The following is a 17,816-nucleotide window of genomic DNA, read 5'->3' as shown; positions in this document are numbered from 1 at the left end:
ACAGCGCACCAGCAGTAGCAGCCATTTGGGGGGTGAACCAACGGAGAAAGGAAGACCTTTGTCTCTGTCTCTCTCTCTCTCTCACTGTCTAACTCTGCCTGTCCAAAAAAAAAAAAAATCAAATAAGAAAATCAAGTAAGAAGGTGTCACATGTCCAGCACAGAGTGGCGGCTCTGTGAAGGGCAGTGCTCTCCTCCCCCACCCTTTCAGGTCAAGGGGAAATGCAGTTGGGGTGGGGACAAAGGTAAACACTTATTTGGGGTGGAGGCTTGCTTTATGAATCATCGTAACTCAGCTGAACGCAGCCCTCTGCAAACACTTGAGGTGTTCTTGGCGTGTTACTTTCTTGAATGATGTTGCGTGGTGCTGGTGGCGGGGCGGCGGGTGTGTGTGTGTGTGTGTGTGTGTGTAATTGTCCCTTCCTGTATAAAAGTGTGGCCTGACTTGTCCTGGATGCACCTGTCTGTAAGGAACCCTGCTCACCACAATGGTAGGTAACTGAGTGGGTACATAGAGACCAGAAAGGAGGGGGGAAGTGTCTTCCTTATTTCACTTCTACTTGTACTGGAGCTCACAGGGTGCATTTAATGGTGAGTGGACCTAGTTAGGAATCTTCCGCATGTGACTTTCAGTTCAACGTGTAGAGTAGAAAAAGGGTCTGGGGACTCTGGGAAATCCTAACGAGTTCCCTAAGATCTGAGTTGCTCTAGAAACTCTGGGGTTCAGTGAGGTCTCTGGTGTCTCTGATTCTTGGGGCCTATTTGAGTGGCTGGTGAGATGGAATGCAATGCCGGACCAATCATTGCACCATTTTATAGATAAACTGAGCCTGGGGACTGGAAGAGACTACAAGCCTATAGGGGAGCTGAGTGCAAAGCCAGGGGTTGCTCTCTGCAGCAGGATCGCCTGGGAAACCTCAAAAAATACTGACAGGGCTGGCGCCGCGGCTCAGTAGGCTAGTCCTCCACCTAGCGGCGCCAGCACACTGGGTTCTAGTCCCGGTCGGGGTGCTGGATTCTGTCCCAGTTGCCCCTCTTCCAGACCAGCTCTCTGCTGTGGCCCGGGAGTGCAGTGGAGGATGGCCCAAGTGCTTGTGCCCTGCACCCCATGGGAGACCAGGAGAAGCACCTGGCTCCTGCCTTCAGATCAGTGCAGTGCACTGGCCACAGTGTGCCAGCCGCGGCGGCCATTGGAGGGTGAACCAACGGCAAAAGGAAGACCTTTCTCTCTGTCTCTCTCTTTCACTGTCCACTCTGCCTGTCAAAAAAAAAAAAATCATTCCTTGCCAGATTAAAGAGGTCTATGCTCCACGTGAGTGACTCCAACGCAGGCCCTAAAAAAAAAAAAAAAATACTGACAGGAGCTCCCAGACACTCGGATGTAATTGGTCTGCAGTGAAAACAGGGTTTTTGTTTTTTAACATTTATTTACTTATTTTAAAGGTCAAGGTCTACACAGAGAGAGAGAGAGAGAGAATCTTTCATCTGCTGTTTCACTCCCCAAAGGGACTGGGCTAGGCTGAAGCCAGAACCTGGAACTCCATCCGGCTCTCCCATTGAGTGGCAGGTGCCCAACTACTTGAAAGGCCACCCTCTGCTGCTTTCCCAAGCACATTAGCAGGGAGATGGATTGGAAGTGGAGCAGCCGGGACTCAAACCATGCCCCTGTGTGATGCCAGTATTGCAGGTGGAGGCTTAACCCCCTGCCCCACAACACCGGCTCCTATCTTATTAATTTGAAAGGCAGAGTGACAGAGAGAAGTGGAGAGACAGAAAGAGCTCTTCCATCCATTGGCTCACTCTCCAAATATCTGCAGCAGGCAAGGCTGGGCCAGGCAAAGCCAGGAGCCTGGAGCTTCATCTAGGTCTACCTATGTGGGTGGCAGGAACCCAGGCACATTAGCAGGGAGGTGGATCAAAAGTGGAGCAGCTGGCCGGCGCCACGGCTCACTAGGCTAATCCTCCGCCTAGCGGCGCCGGCACACCGGGTTCTAGTCCCGGTCGGGGCGCCGGATTCTGTCCCGGTTGCCCCTCTTCCAGGCCAGCCCTCTGCTGTGGCCAGGGAGTGCAGTGGAGGATGGCCCAGGTGCTTGGGCCCTGCACCCCATGGGAGACCAGGAAAAGCACCTGGCTCCTGGCTCCTGCCATCGGATCAGCGCGGTGCGCCGGCCGCAGCACGCCGGCCGCGGCGGCCATTGGAGGGTGAACCAACGGCAAAGGAAGACCTTTCTCTCTGTCTCTCTCTCTCACTGTCCACTCTGCCTGTCAAAATAAAATAAAAAAAAATAAAAAAATAAAAAATAAAAAAAAAAAAGTGGAGCAGCTGGGATTCGAACCAGCACTCTGATAGAGGATGTCCCAAATAACACCTTAACTTACTGCACCACAGTGCCAGCCCCCAGATCCCTTAGTCTGTGAACTCATGAATGCTCCGCCCACATGACCTAATCACCTCTTGGTGGGGGGGGGAATCCCACCTGTTAGTTAGTGCCTTCCCATCTGGGTTGAATTGTTACAGGAGTTTGGGTGACGGCATTCAAAGCATAGCATGCACGCAAGACAAACTAACTTTTGGGTGGGGCCGGGGAGCGGGCTGTTTCTGAGACACTGTCACCTGGGTAATGCACCCTCTTAGTAAGGTGATCTCCCGTGGGTCACTGTCATTCAGTCTCGTGCATCTCCAGCGCCCCCAGGAGTCACATCCTGCAAAGTCTTCATCTCCCTGAGTGCCCCAGGTCCTGCCACCACCAGCCCCGCCCACTTGCCAGGTGCTTTTCTGAATCATCCCTGGTTCTGAACCAGCTCTGTTCTTGGGCGAGTGGTGTTTTTCCATTTCCCACTGCTATGGGGAGGAGTCTGTTCTGAAGATCAAGTCTGGGAAGTGAAGAAGTGAAGATTGGCATTGTAAACCGTGTTAAGGAGTTTGATGCACGCTCTCAAATTGCGTGCCCTAACCACTGTTCCAGCCGACTGGCCCTTGTGCCTCTCACATCTCACCCATGCATCTGTTTCCCTCCGGGTGTTATAAATTAAATGTTTATTCTCGCCATACCATTATGGTTCTATTTTATACGCATTTTACATTTTTTTTTTGTTTTCAGTAAGTTGAACTTTTTCTCGTGCTTGCTCATCATGTTTCTTTGTGTCTACGCATGGGTGTGAAATGTCTTATTTTTTAAAGATGTACTTATTTATTTGAGAGGTGGAAGTTACAGACAGTGAGAGGGAGACAGAGAGAGGTCTTCTATCCACTGGTACATCCCCCGAAAGGCTGCAACGGCTGGAACTGGGTAGATCTGAAGCCGGGAACCAGGAGCTTCTTCCAGGTCTCTCACGTGGGTGCAGGGACCCAAGGACATGGGCCATTTTGTACTGCTTTCCCAGGCCACAGCAGAGAGCTGGATCAGAAGTGGAGCCGCTGGCACTCAAATCGGCCCCCATATGGGATGCCAGCACTGCAGGCAGTGGCTTTACCTGCTATGCCACAGAGCCAGCCACAGGCTAACAACTTTTAAGTGTCACAGGTTTTAAGGATTCTGCAGAAACAACAACAAAAGAAGAAAAATCCTGTAGTTTAGAACACACAAAAGTTTGTGCATTTTAGTTAATGTACTTTGTAACCTAAGTTATTGCAGCATAAATCTGTCATGTATCCTGTTTGTATTTGTTGGTGTAGTTCTCATGACAGACTACACACGTTTTTGTCAATCTGTACTTTTTTCAAATGTTGAAAGCCTTATTTTTTAATTCTTTGCATTTTTCAATTACAGAAAAGCACTTCGAGTTTTTTTATGTGTGAACATTACATATAAAGCCTTTAAAACACATAACTTTAGTGCAAAAAGAGAAAGTACAAGGTGGGAGTTGTGGCACAAGAGGATTCAACTGTGGATTACCAGGCCAGTGTCCCGTGTCCAGTGCTGGCTCGGGTCCAGGCTGCTCTGCTTCTGACCCAGCTCCCTGCTAACGCTCCTGGGAAGGCAGTGGAAGGTGGCTCAGGTACTTGGGCTCCTGCCACCTATATGGGAGACCCAGGTGGAGTTCCTGGCTCCTGGCTTCAGCCTGGCCCAGCCCCTGCTGTTGGGGCCGTGTGAGGAGTGAACCAGCAGATGGAAGGTCTCTCTCTCTCTCTCTCTCTCTCTCTCTCTCTCTGTCACTCTGCCTTTCAAATAAATATTCTTAAGAACTCTCACCCCATCTTTGTTTTAGAAGATTCCTGGGGATTATCATTTTAAAGTTAGTTTGTGTAGTTTATCTAAGAAAGATGACAAGCATAACCTGATCCTTCTCCTTGTCCTTGATTTCAGCCTAGATCAGTTGGTCTGTTCATACGGTTGGCAGCGATGCCTTTGTCATCTAGAAAATGAAAAAAATCATCTGATCCTCATGCTCACAGCTTTGCTTGCATCTGTCTTTCCTCTGGGGCCCCCGGCTGACCCAGCTGGCCCCAGAAAGCCCCAGCCAGAGTCTCTTCCCCTTTATCTCTTCCTGAAACTCTTCCACCCCTTCACTCTTGCAGATTCTTGCTAAAAACGACCCTACCCAGAAAGGCTTCCCGGACCGCTCTGTGATAAGTAGCACATGGGCATCATAGCTCCAGGACCTTGAACTCACAACTCAGTCTTTCTTTGGCTCACGCTCTGGACTTGCACAGGTCTTGCTCCATGAGGGTGGCAGCTCCATCTTTGCACACCTGCCAGGACCCAACCCTCTGGGTTCATTCATGCTCCGTCCTCGCTCCTCTTCATGTTACAGAACACTCTGCTGGGCAGCCTTGTGGTCTTCGCCAGCCTCTTGATGTTGTGCAACACGCAGTGCTATGTCGAACTCTACGACAAGAACCCGGAGGATCCCCCTGATGGTGAGTCCCCATTCTCCAGCGTTGATTATGTCACTGCAGCCTGGGAGATGTGACCTGTGCACTGGTGCTGAACACCTTTGAATCTGCATAAGAAAGAGGGTCAGGGCAAATATAGAGATGGTGTCAAAAGGATTCCAACTTAACCCTAGCTGGGTGAGAGTTGACTTTTTTCTTCTTTGGAAACTTACGAGCGCTCAAGTCCCTTCCAATATAAGACCAGGTAGGTAAATGAGAATCGCTGGGGTCTGAGCTGCACATTAAAAGCTCCTTGATGGGGCCGGCGCCGCGGCTCAATAGGCTAATCCTCCTCCTGTGGCGCCGGCACACCGGGTTCTAGTCCCAGTCGGGGCACCAGATTCTGTCCCGGTTGCCCCTCTTCCAGGCCAGCTCTCTGCTGTGGCCAGGGAGTGCAGTGGAGGATGGCCCAAGTGCTTGGGCCCTGGACCCACATGGGAGACCAGGAGGAAGTACCTGGCTCCTGGCTTCGGATCAGCACGGTGCGCCAGCCGCAGCGCGCCGGCCGCGGCGGCCATTGGAGGGTGAACCAACAGCAAAGGAAGACCTTTCTCTCTGTGTCTCTCTCTCACTGTCCACTCTGCCTGTCAAAAAAAAAAAAAAAAAAGAAGAAAGAAAAGAAAAAAAAGCTCCTTGATGGGGTGAGCATTTGGCTTAATAGTTACACTGTGGCTTGGGACCCCGTATCCCATACTAAAGTGGGTTCAAGTCCCAGCTCTGCTCCCAATTCTAGCTTCCTGCTGTTGTGCGTCCTGGGAGGCAGCATATGATGGCTCAATTCACTGGGTCCTTGAAGCTCACGTGGGAGACCTGGATGGAGTTCTGGGCTCCCAGTTTTGGCCCTGGGCCACACCAAGGTTGCTGTGGGCCTTTAGGGAGTGAATCAGCAGATGGGAGCACCATATGTCACTCAAAAATAAAATAGAATAAAAGCTCCTTGTTTGACTGTAAAGTGGGGCACAGCCCTGGGTCAGTGGCTCTGCAGGCAGATGTGGGAGTCTGCATGTCTCATGCCACCCCAGGTGATGTTGCAACTGGTCCTTCCGGGACACTGGGACCACATGGACACAAAGCAGAGGATTGTACCCTTGGTTAAACATTTGAATTCTTGGGGAGTTTCTTTCTTTTTTTTAAAGATTTATTTATTTTATTTGAAAGTCAGAGTTACAAAGAGAGAGGAGAGGAGAGGAGAGGTAGAGGTAGAGAGAGAGAGAGAGAGAGAGAGTCTTCCATTTGTTGGTTCACTCCCCAGGTGGCCGCAACGGCCAGAGCTGTACCGAACTGAAGTCAGGAGCCAGGAGCTTCTTCCAGGTCTCTCATGTGGGTGCAGGGGCCCAAGGACTTGGGTCATCTTCTACTGCTTTCCCAGGCCATAGCAGAGAGCTGGATCAAAAGTGCAGCAGCTGGGTCTCGAACTGGTGCCCATATGGGATGCCGGCACTGCAGGCCAGGGCATTAACCCACCACAGGCCAGGGCATTAACGGCACCACAGCACCAGCCCTGGGGAGTTTCTTAAACATGTGGTGGTGGCCTGAGCTTCACACCCAGAGACTCTGATTTCCTTGTTCTGGGGTGGGTGGGTCCCTCCCAGATGTAAATGCTTTTAAATTTCAGATTTTCCATTATCTATTTTATTTATTTGATAGGCAGTGGAACAGGGAGAGAAAGAGACGGAGGCAGTGAGCTTCCAAACCCTGACTGGTCCACTCCTGAGAGAGCCCAAATGCCCACCTCCAAGTGTTTGATTAAAAAGAAATTTTTTTTTATCTTATGTATTTTAAAGGTAGAGTTACAGAAAGAGAGGAAGGGACAGAGAGAAAGCGTGAGAGTGGGGAGAGAGAGACGTTCCACCCACTGGTTTACTTCTCTGAGTTTCCCCATGTTGAGTGCCAGGGGCCCAACTCACTGAGCCATCTTCCACTGCTTCCCCAAGCACATTAGGAGGGCGCTGAGTAGGAAGTAGAGCAGCTGGGACTCAAAGTGGCACCCATGTGGGATGCCGGCCTCTCACAGGTCCCTGTAGGTGGCTTTGAAGTGCCCCGTATGTGTCACATGTTCACCCAGGGTTAGGGACCGCCGATGCAAAACAAAGGGGGGGGTATGCTGAGGTATTTCTGCAGAGAGAAGCCAGCAGGAGAGAACTTGGTCCCACAGAGCCCCATGCTTGTCCTAGCTGTCTGATTAAAGAGGAGGGCTTTATATCTCCAAATGTCTGTCCGGAAATAAAACCTGCAGGGATTCAAGCTTTGTGACAAAACATCACCTGTCGCTCCCCGTCTTCGTGGAGGAACGACACAGGACCCTGCGCTGTTCTTTCGTCTGCTCGGCCCTCCCCGGGTTTGCTGCTGGTTCTTCCTGGGTTGGCTGCCGTCCCTTCCACCTCCGTGGAAGGGTGGTTTCCCCTGCCACATTCCCCACTTCCGCGGGGGAGCGGCACACCGCCGGCCAGCTCTCTCGGGGGCTGCACAGGTGTTCCCCTTAGATGTTCCTGGTGCATGCCGTCTCTCTCCTCCTTTATAGTCCTCCTCCGCCAATCCTAACTCGGCTGCCCACACGCCGAGTACGCTGCTCTCCTCCAATCAGGAGCAGGTCCTGCAGCTTGTCAAGTTGGTGAGAGGCAGCTGGGTAGAAGCTGTTGCCTCCTCTCCCAGCGCCATATTGTGGGAGAGCAGATGCATAGAATAAGTCTTAATTCCAGTAACTCAGTCCAGTCCGGGTTGCTCCCCACAATCACCAACGGCAGGTTCTGCACGGCAGCACCTTTCCCGGACACCATGGTCACACGGCAGGGGGCTGGCCTTCCTGTCCTCATGTGCCCTGCTCCTGCCAATGCTCCCAATGATGTCACGTGTGTTGTCTTAGAATGCAGGGACCTCGATGGAGTCACACACAAGCTGAACGTGCCGTGGATGACCGAGAACTGTTACAGATGTAGTTGTGACGAGACTGGGATTCATTGCTGCAACACGTAAGTCACGTGGGTAGTGGCGGAGAGAGGAACAACACCGCTCCTTCTTTGAAAACCCTGTTATTTTGGGGGGTCCTTGATTGTTTTAAATAGGCTTTTTTTTTTTTTAAGAGCCTCTTGGATTCCCAGCAAAATTGAGCAGAGCTAGAGCGATTTCTCATACACCTCTGCCCCCATACATGCACTGTCTCCCTATTAGCAGTGTCTTCCACCAGCGGTGCATTGGTTACCGACCTCACACGGACTCATCCTTGTCACCCAATGGCCACAGTTCACATTCACTCTTGATGTGGTGGTGGGGGTTGAGGGATGGAAGTCATTTTCAGTCCTATTTCTTTTATTCTTTATGTAATTAATTACACAGAGAGAGACTGAGACACAGAGAGGGAGAGAGATCTCCCGCGTGTCAGTTCACTCCCCAAATGCCTTCCTGCCAAGACTAGGTCAGGGAGCCAGGAACTGAATCCAGGTCCGCCAGACTCCCATGTGGGTGCAGGGACCCAAGGACTTGAGCTCTCACTTGCTGTTTCCCGTGGTGTGTATTGGCAAGAAGCTGGAATCTTGAACTGGAACCCCGACCCAGGCACTCCACATGGAATGCAGGTGGTCCTGGGGGTATCTCAACCACTAGTCTGAATGCCCACTCCTCTCTTCCTTCTTTGGCTTGTGGTGGAATACGCAGCACATTAAACGTACCGTTTCAGCCATTTGTAAGTATACACTTCAGTGGCATCAGATAAATTCACTGTGTTGTGCTGCCACCACCCCCACTACAGCGCCCTTCATCCTGCAGAACTGGGATTCTGCACCCAGTCAACACTGGCCTCGCAGGGGCTGGTGCTGTGCTGCAGCGGGTTAACACCCTGGCCTGAAGCGCTGGCATCCCATATGGTCACCAGTTCAAGTCCCAGCTGTTCCACTTCCAATCCAGCTCTGTGCTATGGCCTGGGAGAGCAGTAGAAGATGGCCTGAGTCCTTGGGGTCCTGCACCCATGTGGGAGACCCAGAGGAGGATCCTGGCTCCTGGCTTCAGATTGGCACAGCTCCGGCCGTTGCAGCCATCTGGGGAGTGAACCAGTGGATGGAAGACCTCTCTCTCTGACTCTACCTCTCTCTGTAACTCTGTCTTTCAAATAAATAAATCAAAAAAAAAAAAAAAAACACTGCCCTTGGGGCTTGGCAAACACCATGTGTCTCTATGAATTTGACTGTTCCAGGCTCCACATGTAAGTGGAATCATGCACGTGTTTGTCCTCTTGAGACTGGCTTCTTCACAGAGTGTGGTGTCCTCCGAATTCACCCATGTTGTAGCCGGTATCAGAATTTCCTTCCTATTTGAAGGTGGACTAACACTTCATTCTGCACATTTTGCTTAGCCATTCGTCTGCTGGTGTACATTTGGCTGCTTCAGTTTTATTTCCTTTATGTTGCTTTTGGAACTTGGTCTATGCCTTCTCTTTAAAAAGTATTTGTTTTATTTATTTGAGAGACAGGCAGAGCGAGCTGCCACCTGCTGGTTCACTTCCCAGATGTCTGCTATGTCTGGGGTTAGGCCAACAGATGCTGGGAGTGGGAACCAATCCTTGTTGGTGGCAAGGCTCAGCCACTTGAGCCACCGCTGCTGTCTCCCAGGGTGTGCATTCTCGGGAAGCTGGAATTGAGAGCAGAGCTGGGCTTCAACCCACTACTCAAATGTGCGATTAGCCACTAAGCCCTCAAATGCCCACCCCAGTTTCCTTATTCTTTGTATAAAAGATTTATTTATTGGGGCTGACGCTGTGGTGTAGGAGGTTAAGTCTCCACCTGCCATGCTGGCATTCCATGTGGGCACCAGTTCAAGTCCCAGCTATTGCACTTCTGTTCCAGCTCCCTGCTAATGGCCAGGGAAAGCAGTGGAGGATGACCCATGTGCTTGGACCCCTGTACCCACATGAGAGACCTGGAGGAAGCTTCTGGCTCCTGGCTTCGGACTGGCCCCGCTCCAGCCATTGCAGCCATTTGGGGAGTGAACCAGTGGATGGAAGATCTCTCTGTCTCTCCCTGTAACTCTGCCTCTCAAATAAATAAATTTTTAAAAAGTATTTATTGAAATACAAAATATAAAATATAATTTATAAATAAATTTATAATTTATAAATTAAATTTATAAATAAATTTTAAAATATTATTTATATTTTGTATTTTAATAAATACTTTTTAAAAATTTATTTATTTGAGAGGCAGAGTTACAGAGGGCAGGGAAGAGAGAGAATCTTTCATCCCTTGGTTCACTCCCCAAATGATTACAATACCAAGGGCTGGGCCAGGCCAAAACCAGGTGCCTGGAACTTCATCTGGGTCTCCCAAGCACTCAGGTCATCTTCTACTGCTTTTCTAGGCCATTAGCAGAGAGCTGGATGGGAAGAGGAGCAGCTGGGACTTAAACCGGTGCCCATATGGGATGCCAGCGCCGCAGGTGTCACTTTTCCCTGCTGCAGCACAGTGCTGGCCACAGTATCATTAGCCTTAAATCTCTGTAACCAGAGGGGTTCTTGGAGACAGGAAAGCCTATGCAGTGGTCGATGTTATTGGAGAAGCTGGCCCAGCCATCGGTGCAGCCTTGGCCTTGGCCACTAGGAGGAGCAGGCGGTGCTGGATGTGAGGTGTAAGGAATGAGGGCGCAGCGTGTGTACCTTGTGCTGTCAACCCTGTGTTGTGCTGCTGGGAGTTCTACCCACGTCAGCTCAAAGGTCATGCAAATGTGTTCTGCTGGGGTGCTGTGGACACCAAAGTCTAGTATTAGGGAGGAGAGAACACAAAATACCCACAGGTCTGTCCACACCAGCCACCCTACTCCTAGCCCCCTGCCCCAATCCATCTGCCATCCACATCAGCTCTGGCCTGTGGTGTTTCACAAGCACGTGAGTGGCCTTGACGGGAGCACGTGTGTAAAGCAGCTTTCCCACGCTTGCTGGTCACAGAGTCCTCTGGGAGGCCAGGTGAAATGCAGATTCCTGGGCCCTACCCCAGAGCCTCTGATCAGAATCCATAGGGGAGAGACCACGGAACCTGAATTTTTTAAAAAATATTTTTATTTATTTATTTGAGAGGTGGAGTTACAGACAGAGAGAAGGAGAGACAGAGAGAAAGGTTTTCCATCTGCTGGTTCACTCCCCAGATGGCTGCAATGGCCAGGATTGGGCAGATCTGAAACCAGGAGCCAGGAGCTTCTTCCAGGTCTCCCACATGGGTGCAGGGGTCTAAGCACTTGGACCACCTTCTTTTGCTTTCCCAGGCATATTAGCAGAGAGCTGGATCAGAAGTGGAGCAGCAGGGACTTGAACCGGCGCCCATATGGGATGCTGGCGCCACAGGCAGAGGTTTAGGCTACTATGCCGCAGCGCCAGCCCAAGCACCTGCATTTTAACCAGGGCCTCCAAGAATCTGATGACAACTCCAGGGAGCAGGGGAGTGATCTTCTGACCCAAACCAGAACACTTGAATCTCATTGAAGTTCTCAAGGCTGGCAAGTGCCACTCACATTGTGAAGCAGGTGCCAATGCTAAGTACGTACTGGAACAAAAGGCATATGGAATGGGGCCTCCAGCTGGCTGCCCGCCCAGAGCAGGCTCCCAGGCATCTACTGGCTGGGGCACTGTGTGTTCCATTTGAATCTTGATGTTGTGGCCCCAGAACCTTGAATTCGCCTTTGTGTCGAGTGTCAGCAGGACCCTGGTGTGCCTGGCTGGGTTAAGGGCTGGTGAACTGTGCCTTACTCCCACCGAGGGCACCTCCGTGGTGGCATCCCCATCCCATCAGCGCTGTAGCATCATGTCCCATCGATGTGACCCTCTTCTAAGGTTTCTGTGGACCCCGGGTAGAAAGCAGCCAGGGCTGCCCCGGGCAGTGAGGTGAGAGGAGCCACGATGCGGGCGTCTCAGTGAGCTGAGCCCAAGTCTCCAGTCCTTTGTGTGCTCGCTGTGAGGCCCCAGGTGAGGTTGACTCTGAGTCTCAGAGGCCTCTCTGTAAAACAGGTGGATGTGAGAATTAATGAGATCCTGCACATACATCATTTACCTGGGCTAGCCATTGGCTTTGGCAGGAAAGAAAGAAACATACATGATGTAACCCTCCAGGGGCCCTGAGGGAGGGGGAGAAGGGAGGAACAGACACCATGCAGGTGTCAGCTGCTGATGCATCTGCTGAACTGGCCTGACTGAGCACTCTGAATTTCAGTGCAAAACAGGCTGCTCCAATATCAGTTCCCTGATTGGTCCACGTGGAATACCTCGTTAGCAACACAGACACCAGAACTGCAACATGATGACCCGGGTTAGGATGCACATAACCCACAGTAGAGTACCTGGGTTCAAATCCCGGCTGCACTCCTGATTTCAGCTTCCTGCTAATAGGGGTTCTGAGAAGCAGCAGGGCAGAGCTTGGGTCCTTGCTGCCCACGTGGGAGACCCGGACTGAGTGCCTGGCTTCAGGCTTTGGGCTTACTCAGCTCTGGCTTGTTGCATGCATTTGGGAAGTGAACCAGCAGGTGGAATCTCTCCCTCCCCCCATATCTCTGCCTCTCAAAAGATAAAAATCCATTTCCTCAGCAAACATGTCAGGCCTTCTCTGTGCCGGTTCTGAGCACCCTGAGCCTGGAATGGCAACTAGCACGTGGTTGGGGTGAGGGTGCCCTCTCCCTCTCTGCTGCTATGTTGCCTGTCCACAGGAAGTATGCTCACTTCTCTCTACTGCTCAGAATCAACCCCTTCCCTGGAACTGCTCCATTGCTTACCAAGTTCGTTTTTCTCATGAACTCCTCTCTCTCCCTCTCCTGACCAGAGCAAAATACAGATTTTGATTAAACTTTCTTTGGGAGAATTTCCTGGATCCTTGCACCTTACTAGAGACACAGGTAGATTTCCAAGTGGCAGTAGCAGTGGAGCCTGGGGCTGGAGGCCCAGGCAGAGGCTGCCCCCATCAAGGGGTGGGAGATCTCCTGGCCTCCCCACCTCCCAGCCCCTGCTCTCTGACCGCAGCGAGGGAGTGAGCTGTGGAGGCAAAGGCCCAAGGTCATCCAGCCCCCAGTGCTGAGACACCCCTAATGTTCCAGTTTTCCCTTCTCATTCTCTCTTTAGCTGTTTCGGCTACAGAATTGGGTCAGATTTAAATGAAAATATGCATCCAGTAATATGCCCTTTGCCACTGCAACTTGTACCTGCACGCAGACAACAGAATTACACAATTTCATTTCCTACTAAAAACTTGTAAAAAAAAAAATCTCACCTAGGGGCCAGCATTGAGATGCAGCAGGTTAAACTGCCACTTGGGACACCCACATTTCATACTGGAGTGTTGTTTCCAGTCCTGGCTGCTCTAGTTCCAGTACACTTGGGAGAGAGCAGATAACAGAGCAAGTGCTTGGGGTCCTGACTCCCATGTGAGAAACCCAAATGGAGTTCCAGGCCCCTGGCTTTGACCTGGCCCAGATCTGGCTGTGGGGGCATCTGGGGCAGTGAATCAGCAGATGGAACCTCTCTCTCTCTGTGTTGCTCTGCCTTTCAAGTAGATGAAAACCAACAGACTTTAAAAAAAAAATCTCTTAATCAACAACCACATTGCCTTTTAATGTTTTTTATTGTGGTAAAATCTATATGACCAAACATTTGCCAGTTTCACCACTTCAAAGTGTACAATTCAGGGCCGTGAAGTTCATGCACAGCCAGAGGCACCCATCACCACCATTTCTAGAACTTTCCAGGGACTCCAAACCGAAACTCCCCATGCATGCAGCCCTACCTCCCCCTCCTCCTCCCCCAGTCCCTGAGAACAACTAATCTACTGTCTCTGTGGATGTGCCTAGTGTAGATCTTTCTTGGAAATGGAATTGCACAACGTTTATCTTTGTGCACTCTGTGTATTTCGCTCAGCAGCATGTTTGCAAGGTTCATCCGTGTTGCAGCCTCTTTCAGTAACCCCTTCCTTTTGAAGCCTGAAAAATATTCTGTGTTATCGGAATAGCCTATCTTACTTCCGTTCCTGTGCTGACGGACCTGTGGGTTGCCTGCACCTCTTGGCTATAGTGGGTGCTGTTCTACAGTATGGTTGAGTCCCTGCTGTCAGTTCTTTGGGAGCGTGTACCTGGGGTGGAGTGGCTGGGTCTCATAGTGTGTATTTTCTTTTTAACTCTTTGAGAAACTGCCCATCTGTTTTCCACAGCAGTCACGACATTCACATTCCATCCTGTAAGCAACCATATTTTTTAACTTAAAATATTGTTGGATTCAATTTTATCAGTAAGCAGTCTTTTAAAAAAGTTATTTATGTATTTGAAAGGCAGAGTTACAGAGAGAGAGGGAGAGAGAGAGCAAGAGAGATCTTCCATCCAATGGTTCACTCCCCAAATGGCCACAACAGCCAAGCTGGGCCAGACCAAAGCCAGGAGCCAGGAGCTTCTTTCAGCACTCAGGCCATCTTCCACTGCTTTCCCAAGTGCATTAGATGGAAGCTGGATTGGAAGTGGAGCAGCCAGGACTTTGAACTGGTGCCCACATGGGATACTGGCATCACAGGTAGTGGCTTAACCATCTACACCACAACACTGGTGCCCAAACAACCATTTTTAACATTAAAAGTTTCAGTAATAATTTCCCAAGTTTTCAGTATAAAACATAGTAATTACAGCACTATTGGAAAGTATAGGAATAAAATATATTTATAATCCCACTGCTTGAAGGTAATAACGATTAATATTTTATCCTGATTTCCTTCCAACTCCCTTTTTTGTTTTTAAAGATTTATTTATTTATTTGTAAGGCAGAGTCACAGAGAGGCAGGTGGGAGGAGAGGGGGAAGAGAGAGAGAGGGAGAGAGGTCTTCCATCCACTGGTTCACTCACCACATGGCCACAATGGCCACAGCTGCACGGATCCGAAGCCAGGAGCTCCTTCCGCATCTCCCACATGGGTGCAGGGGCCCAAGGACTTGGGCCATCTTGTACTGCTTTCCCAGGCCATAGCAGAGTGCTGGATTGGAAGAGGAGCAGCCGGGTCTCCAACTGGCACCCATATGGGATGCCGGCGCTGCAGGCGGTGGCTTTACCTGCTATGCCACAACGCCAGCCCCCCAACTCCTTTCTACACATTTTTTTTTACATGACAGATACCAAACTCTAGGTTGCAATTGTGCAGTCTGGGTTTTCCACGCAATAGTCTAGCAGTAACACTCTCACACCTCATCGAAACTCTTGCAAACATTCTCCTATACTTCAAGCTAGTCATTCCTTAGTCTTCAAACAGATTCAGTGCTGAACCCCAGCGCTGAAGTCAAGTCTCGAGCGCTTGCTTCCACTCGCGTACAGCACGAGCCAGCAGGAGATTGGTGTGCAAGTGCCCTGACACCACTGGCCCAGGGGGAGCGCCATCCTCAGGTGTCTTGGGAGGAGTCAGGCAGTTGAGAAAGAAGAAAGGCCCTGGCTTTGTTGGTGGCCAGTTGAAAGGAAAGTGAGGGTCATCTTTTGTCACAGAGGGCGGTGGGGAGTGGCTGTGTGTATGCACCTTTTGGGCAGAGACAGTTTAAAATTAGGGTTTACGCATGAGCTTCAAGGGACCAATGGGCCCCCAAATTATTTGCCCCACTGAATGTGGGGGTGAATATTCTGAAGGAGATGGTCCCCAGTCTTCATCAACTCCTGCCTGGGCCCCATGACCCCAACCTGGAGTGGCTCTCTTTGCTCCTGTGGGTTGAGATGGCTCCTCTTCTAACTTCCTTCCTGCCAAGCTTGGGACAACCTGACCACTTCCTGAACAGGGACACCAGGGACAGCCAGGCTGGAGCCACCTGCCTGGCCCCAGAGCAGTCCAGGCCTGCCTCTGGGGCTATCAGAACTCCAGGCCATCCTGGGCAGGCCAGACAGACTGTGTGATGGATGGCAGGGATGGTTTGTATGACTCTGCAGAATGGGCAGGTGCAGGTGCCTGGGGGCCGTGCTGTGGGGCTGACAGCAAAGGGTGCCCTCCCATTGATGATGGCGGTTGCAAGGTGGGGGGAGAGGATCTGCTGCAGTGTGGCCCTGGCTGGGCTGGGGTGGGGGTAGCATGGGGGAGTCTTTTCCTGTCTAACAGGGCTTGGTTTTTCTCGATGACAGTGCTGCCATCCCCGGAGGTTTTGATACCACAAAGTGCAAGACGATCTTCCACAAGGACACTTGCAGCTACTCCGTGGTGGAGCTGGAGAACCCGGACAAGGAATGTCCAGTCAGCTCGTGGATCCTGTGAAGAGCTAGCGGGCCCAGGTCCTCCCGCGGGCCCGGACAGCCCGATGTACAGCCCTGCTTATCAGTAAAGCATGTGTGGAGCAATCACTCGGCTGTGTATGCATTGATTGCACATTTTAAAGCATGTGAACTGAAGAGATGAAAAGTGGAATAAAGGTTATGCCCATGTGCCCGCACGCAGCGTCCCCCGTCCCAGCGCCGGGCCACCCCTGTGGTTTCTGCCTGCGGCCTGCCCTCTGCTGGGCAATGAACACAGTCTATGCGTCTGCGATGAGATGGATTCTTTCCCTGTTTGGGGGGTGTTTGTGTTTATCCTCCCTTCCCTTTCATGGGCGAGGGGCCTCTCTCTCTGCTGTGGCTCCCCACGGGCTGCTGTGGTTGCCTGAGGATAGAGCAGGTCAGAGCAAGGCAGCCGGGAGAAGTGTCCAAGTCCTGGTGCAGCACAGGGTTGAAGAGGCCAAGGCTGAGAGGGCATGGCCTGAGGGAGCCAGGGCTGAGGGCTCAAGGCCTGGGGGAGCCTGGGCTGAGGACCTGGCCTAGGGAGCCAGGGCTGAAGGGGCGTGGCCTGAGGAGCCTGGGCTGAGGGCTCAAGGCCTGGGGGAGCCTGGGCTGAGGACCTGGCCTGGGGCAGCCAGGGCTGAAGGGGCATGGCCTAAGGGGCAGCCCAGGCTGAAGGGGCATGGCCTGAGGAGCCGGGGCTGAGGACGTGGCCTTGAGGGAGCCAGGGCTGAGGGGCGTGGCCTGGGGCGGCCAGCCCTGCTCAAAGGCTGCTGAAAACCACACTGTCAACTTCTGTTCAGCCAGGCTAGGCGGTGAAGGGTCACTGGCAGGGTGTACGTGACAGGTCACCAACAAGCCACTGGCCATCGGCCTCACAGTGTGTGGGCAGCTGATAAAGAGCGTTCTCTCCCCTCTGGCCCGGCCCCATCTGTGCAAACAGGTGCGCAGACGAGCTGAGCAGTGCAGCCGGGCCCCTCCGCGTCTTTGTCCACACGAGATAGTGACTTTGGTTATGTCCAAGCCTCCCTGCAGACCCCACACCTGTGTCACGGGCACAGCCGCCGTGGCTGCCGACCTCCCCTGGGAATGCCGTGGGCCTCTGGAACATTCCCCTACTGAGCCCCTCTCCACAGCTCCCCTTCTGTATCCCCGCTGGTGCCTCCGCCACTTTCTACTTGGGCTGCCTTGCCCCTTGTAGGAGCCGCCCTTGAGTGGGACCCATAAGACCCCCTTTTGGGGGCCGTCATTGTGGTGCGCCGGTTCGAGTCCCAGCTGCTCCACTTCCTATCCAGCTCTCTGCTAAGTCCTGGGAAAGCAGTAGAAGATAATCTAAGTCCTAGGGCCCCTGCACCCGCGTGGGAGACCCAAAAGCTCCAGGCTCCTGGCTCCAGCCTGGCCCAGCTTTGGCCATTGAGGCCATTTGGGGAGTGAACCCGCAGGTGGCAGACCTCTCTCTCTCCCTCTCCATAACTCTGCCTTTCAAATAAATGAATTAATTGTTTTAAAGATCCTATTACGATCTTCAGCTTGTCTGGGAAAAGTGGAAGCAGTTGGCAATGAGTGTGGAGCCCCCCCTAGGCATCTGGCTACAAACACACTCAGAATCCCAACGTGGTAATGCCACCCTGGGAAGCTGGTGTGAGGAGGCACTGCAGGGAGGCAGGGTGTTATATATTGTTAGCCATCACAAAACACACCGAATGCCGGAATAAGGGGAAGGG

At 51.8% G+C, this 17,816-nt stretch overlaps 1 protein-coding gene across 1 annotated transcript; it reads left to right on the top strand.

The window, feature by feature from the left end:
• Positions 1-332: 332 nt before the first annotated feature.
• Positions 333-16,182, top strand: LOC100342987 (beta-microseminoprotein). Its single transcript, XM_070058114.2, has 4 exons — positions 333-490; positions 4,755-4,860; positions 7,739-7,844; positions 15,967-16,182. Exons 1-4 carry the CDS (start codon positions 488-490, stop codon positions 16,094-16,096), a joined length of 345 nt encoding a protein of 114 aa, XP_069914215.2. The 5' UTR covers positions 333-487; the 3' UTR covers positions 16,097-16,182.
• The last annotated feature ends 1,634 nt before the right edge of the window (positions 16,183-17,816 follow it).

This window comes from Oryctolagus cuniculus, chromosome 15 (assembly GCF_051225735.1).
Source record: "Oryctolagus cuniculus isolate XC-2025 breed Fujian yellow rabbit chromosome 15, ASM5122573v1, whole genome shotgun sequence".
NCBI classification, from domain to species: Eukaryota; Metazoa; Chordata; class Mammalia; order Lagomorpha; family Leporidae; genus Oryctolagus; species Oryctolagus cuniculus.
Note: the sequence above shows the minus strand (reverse complement) of the source record. Positions and strands in the feature narration are given on the sequence as shown.

What these genes read in the sequence shown, in the direction of transcription:
- LOC100342987 (XM_070058114.2), top strand. An exon ending in CCCGGAGGATCCCCCTGATG is followed by an intron (nt 4,861 to 7,738) that starts GTGAGTCCCCAT and finishes GTGTTGTCTTAG; the next exon opens with AATGCAGGGACCTCGATGGA. An exon ending in GGGATTCATTGCTGCAACAC is followed by an intron (nt 7,845 to 15,966) that starts GTAAGTCACGTG and finishes TCTCGATGACAG; the next exon opens with TGCTGCCATCCCCGGAGGTT.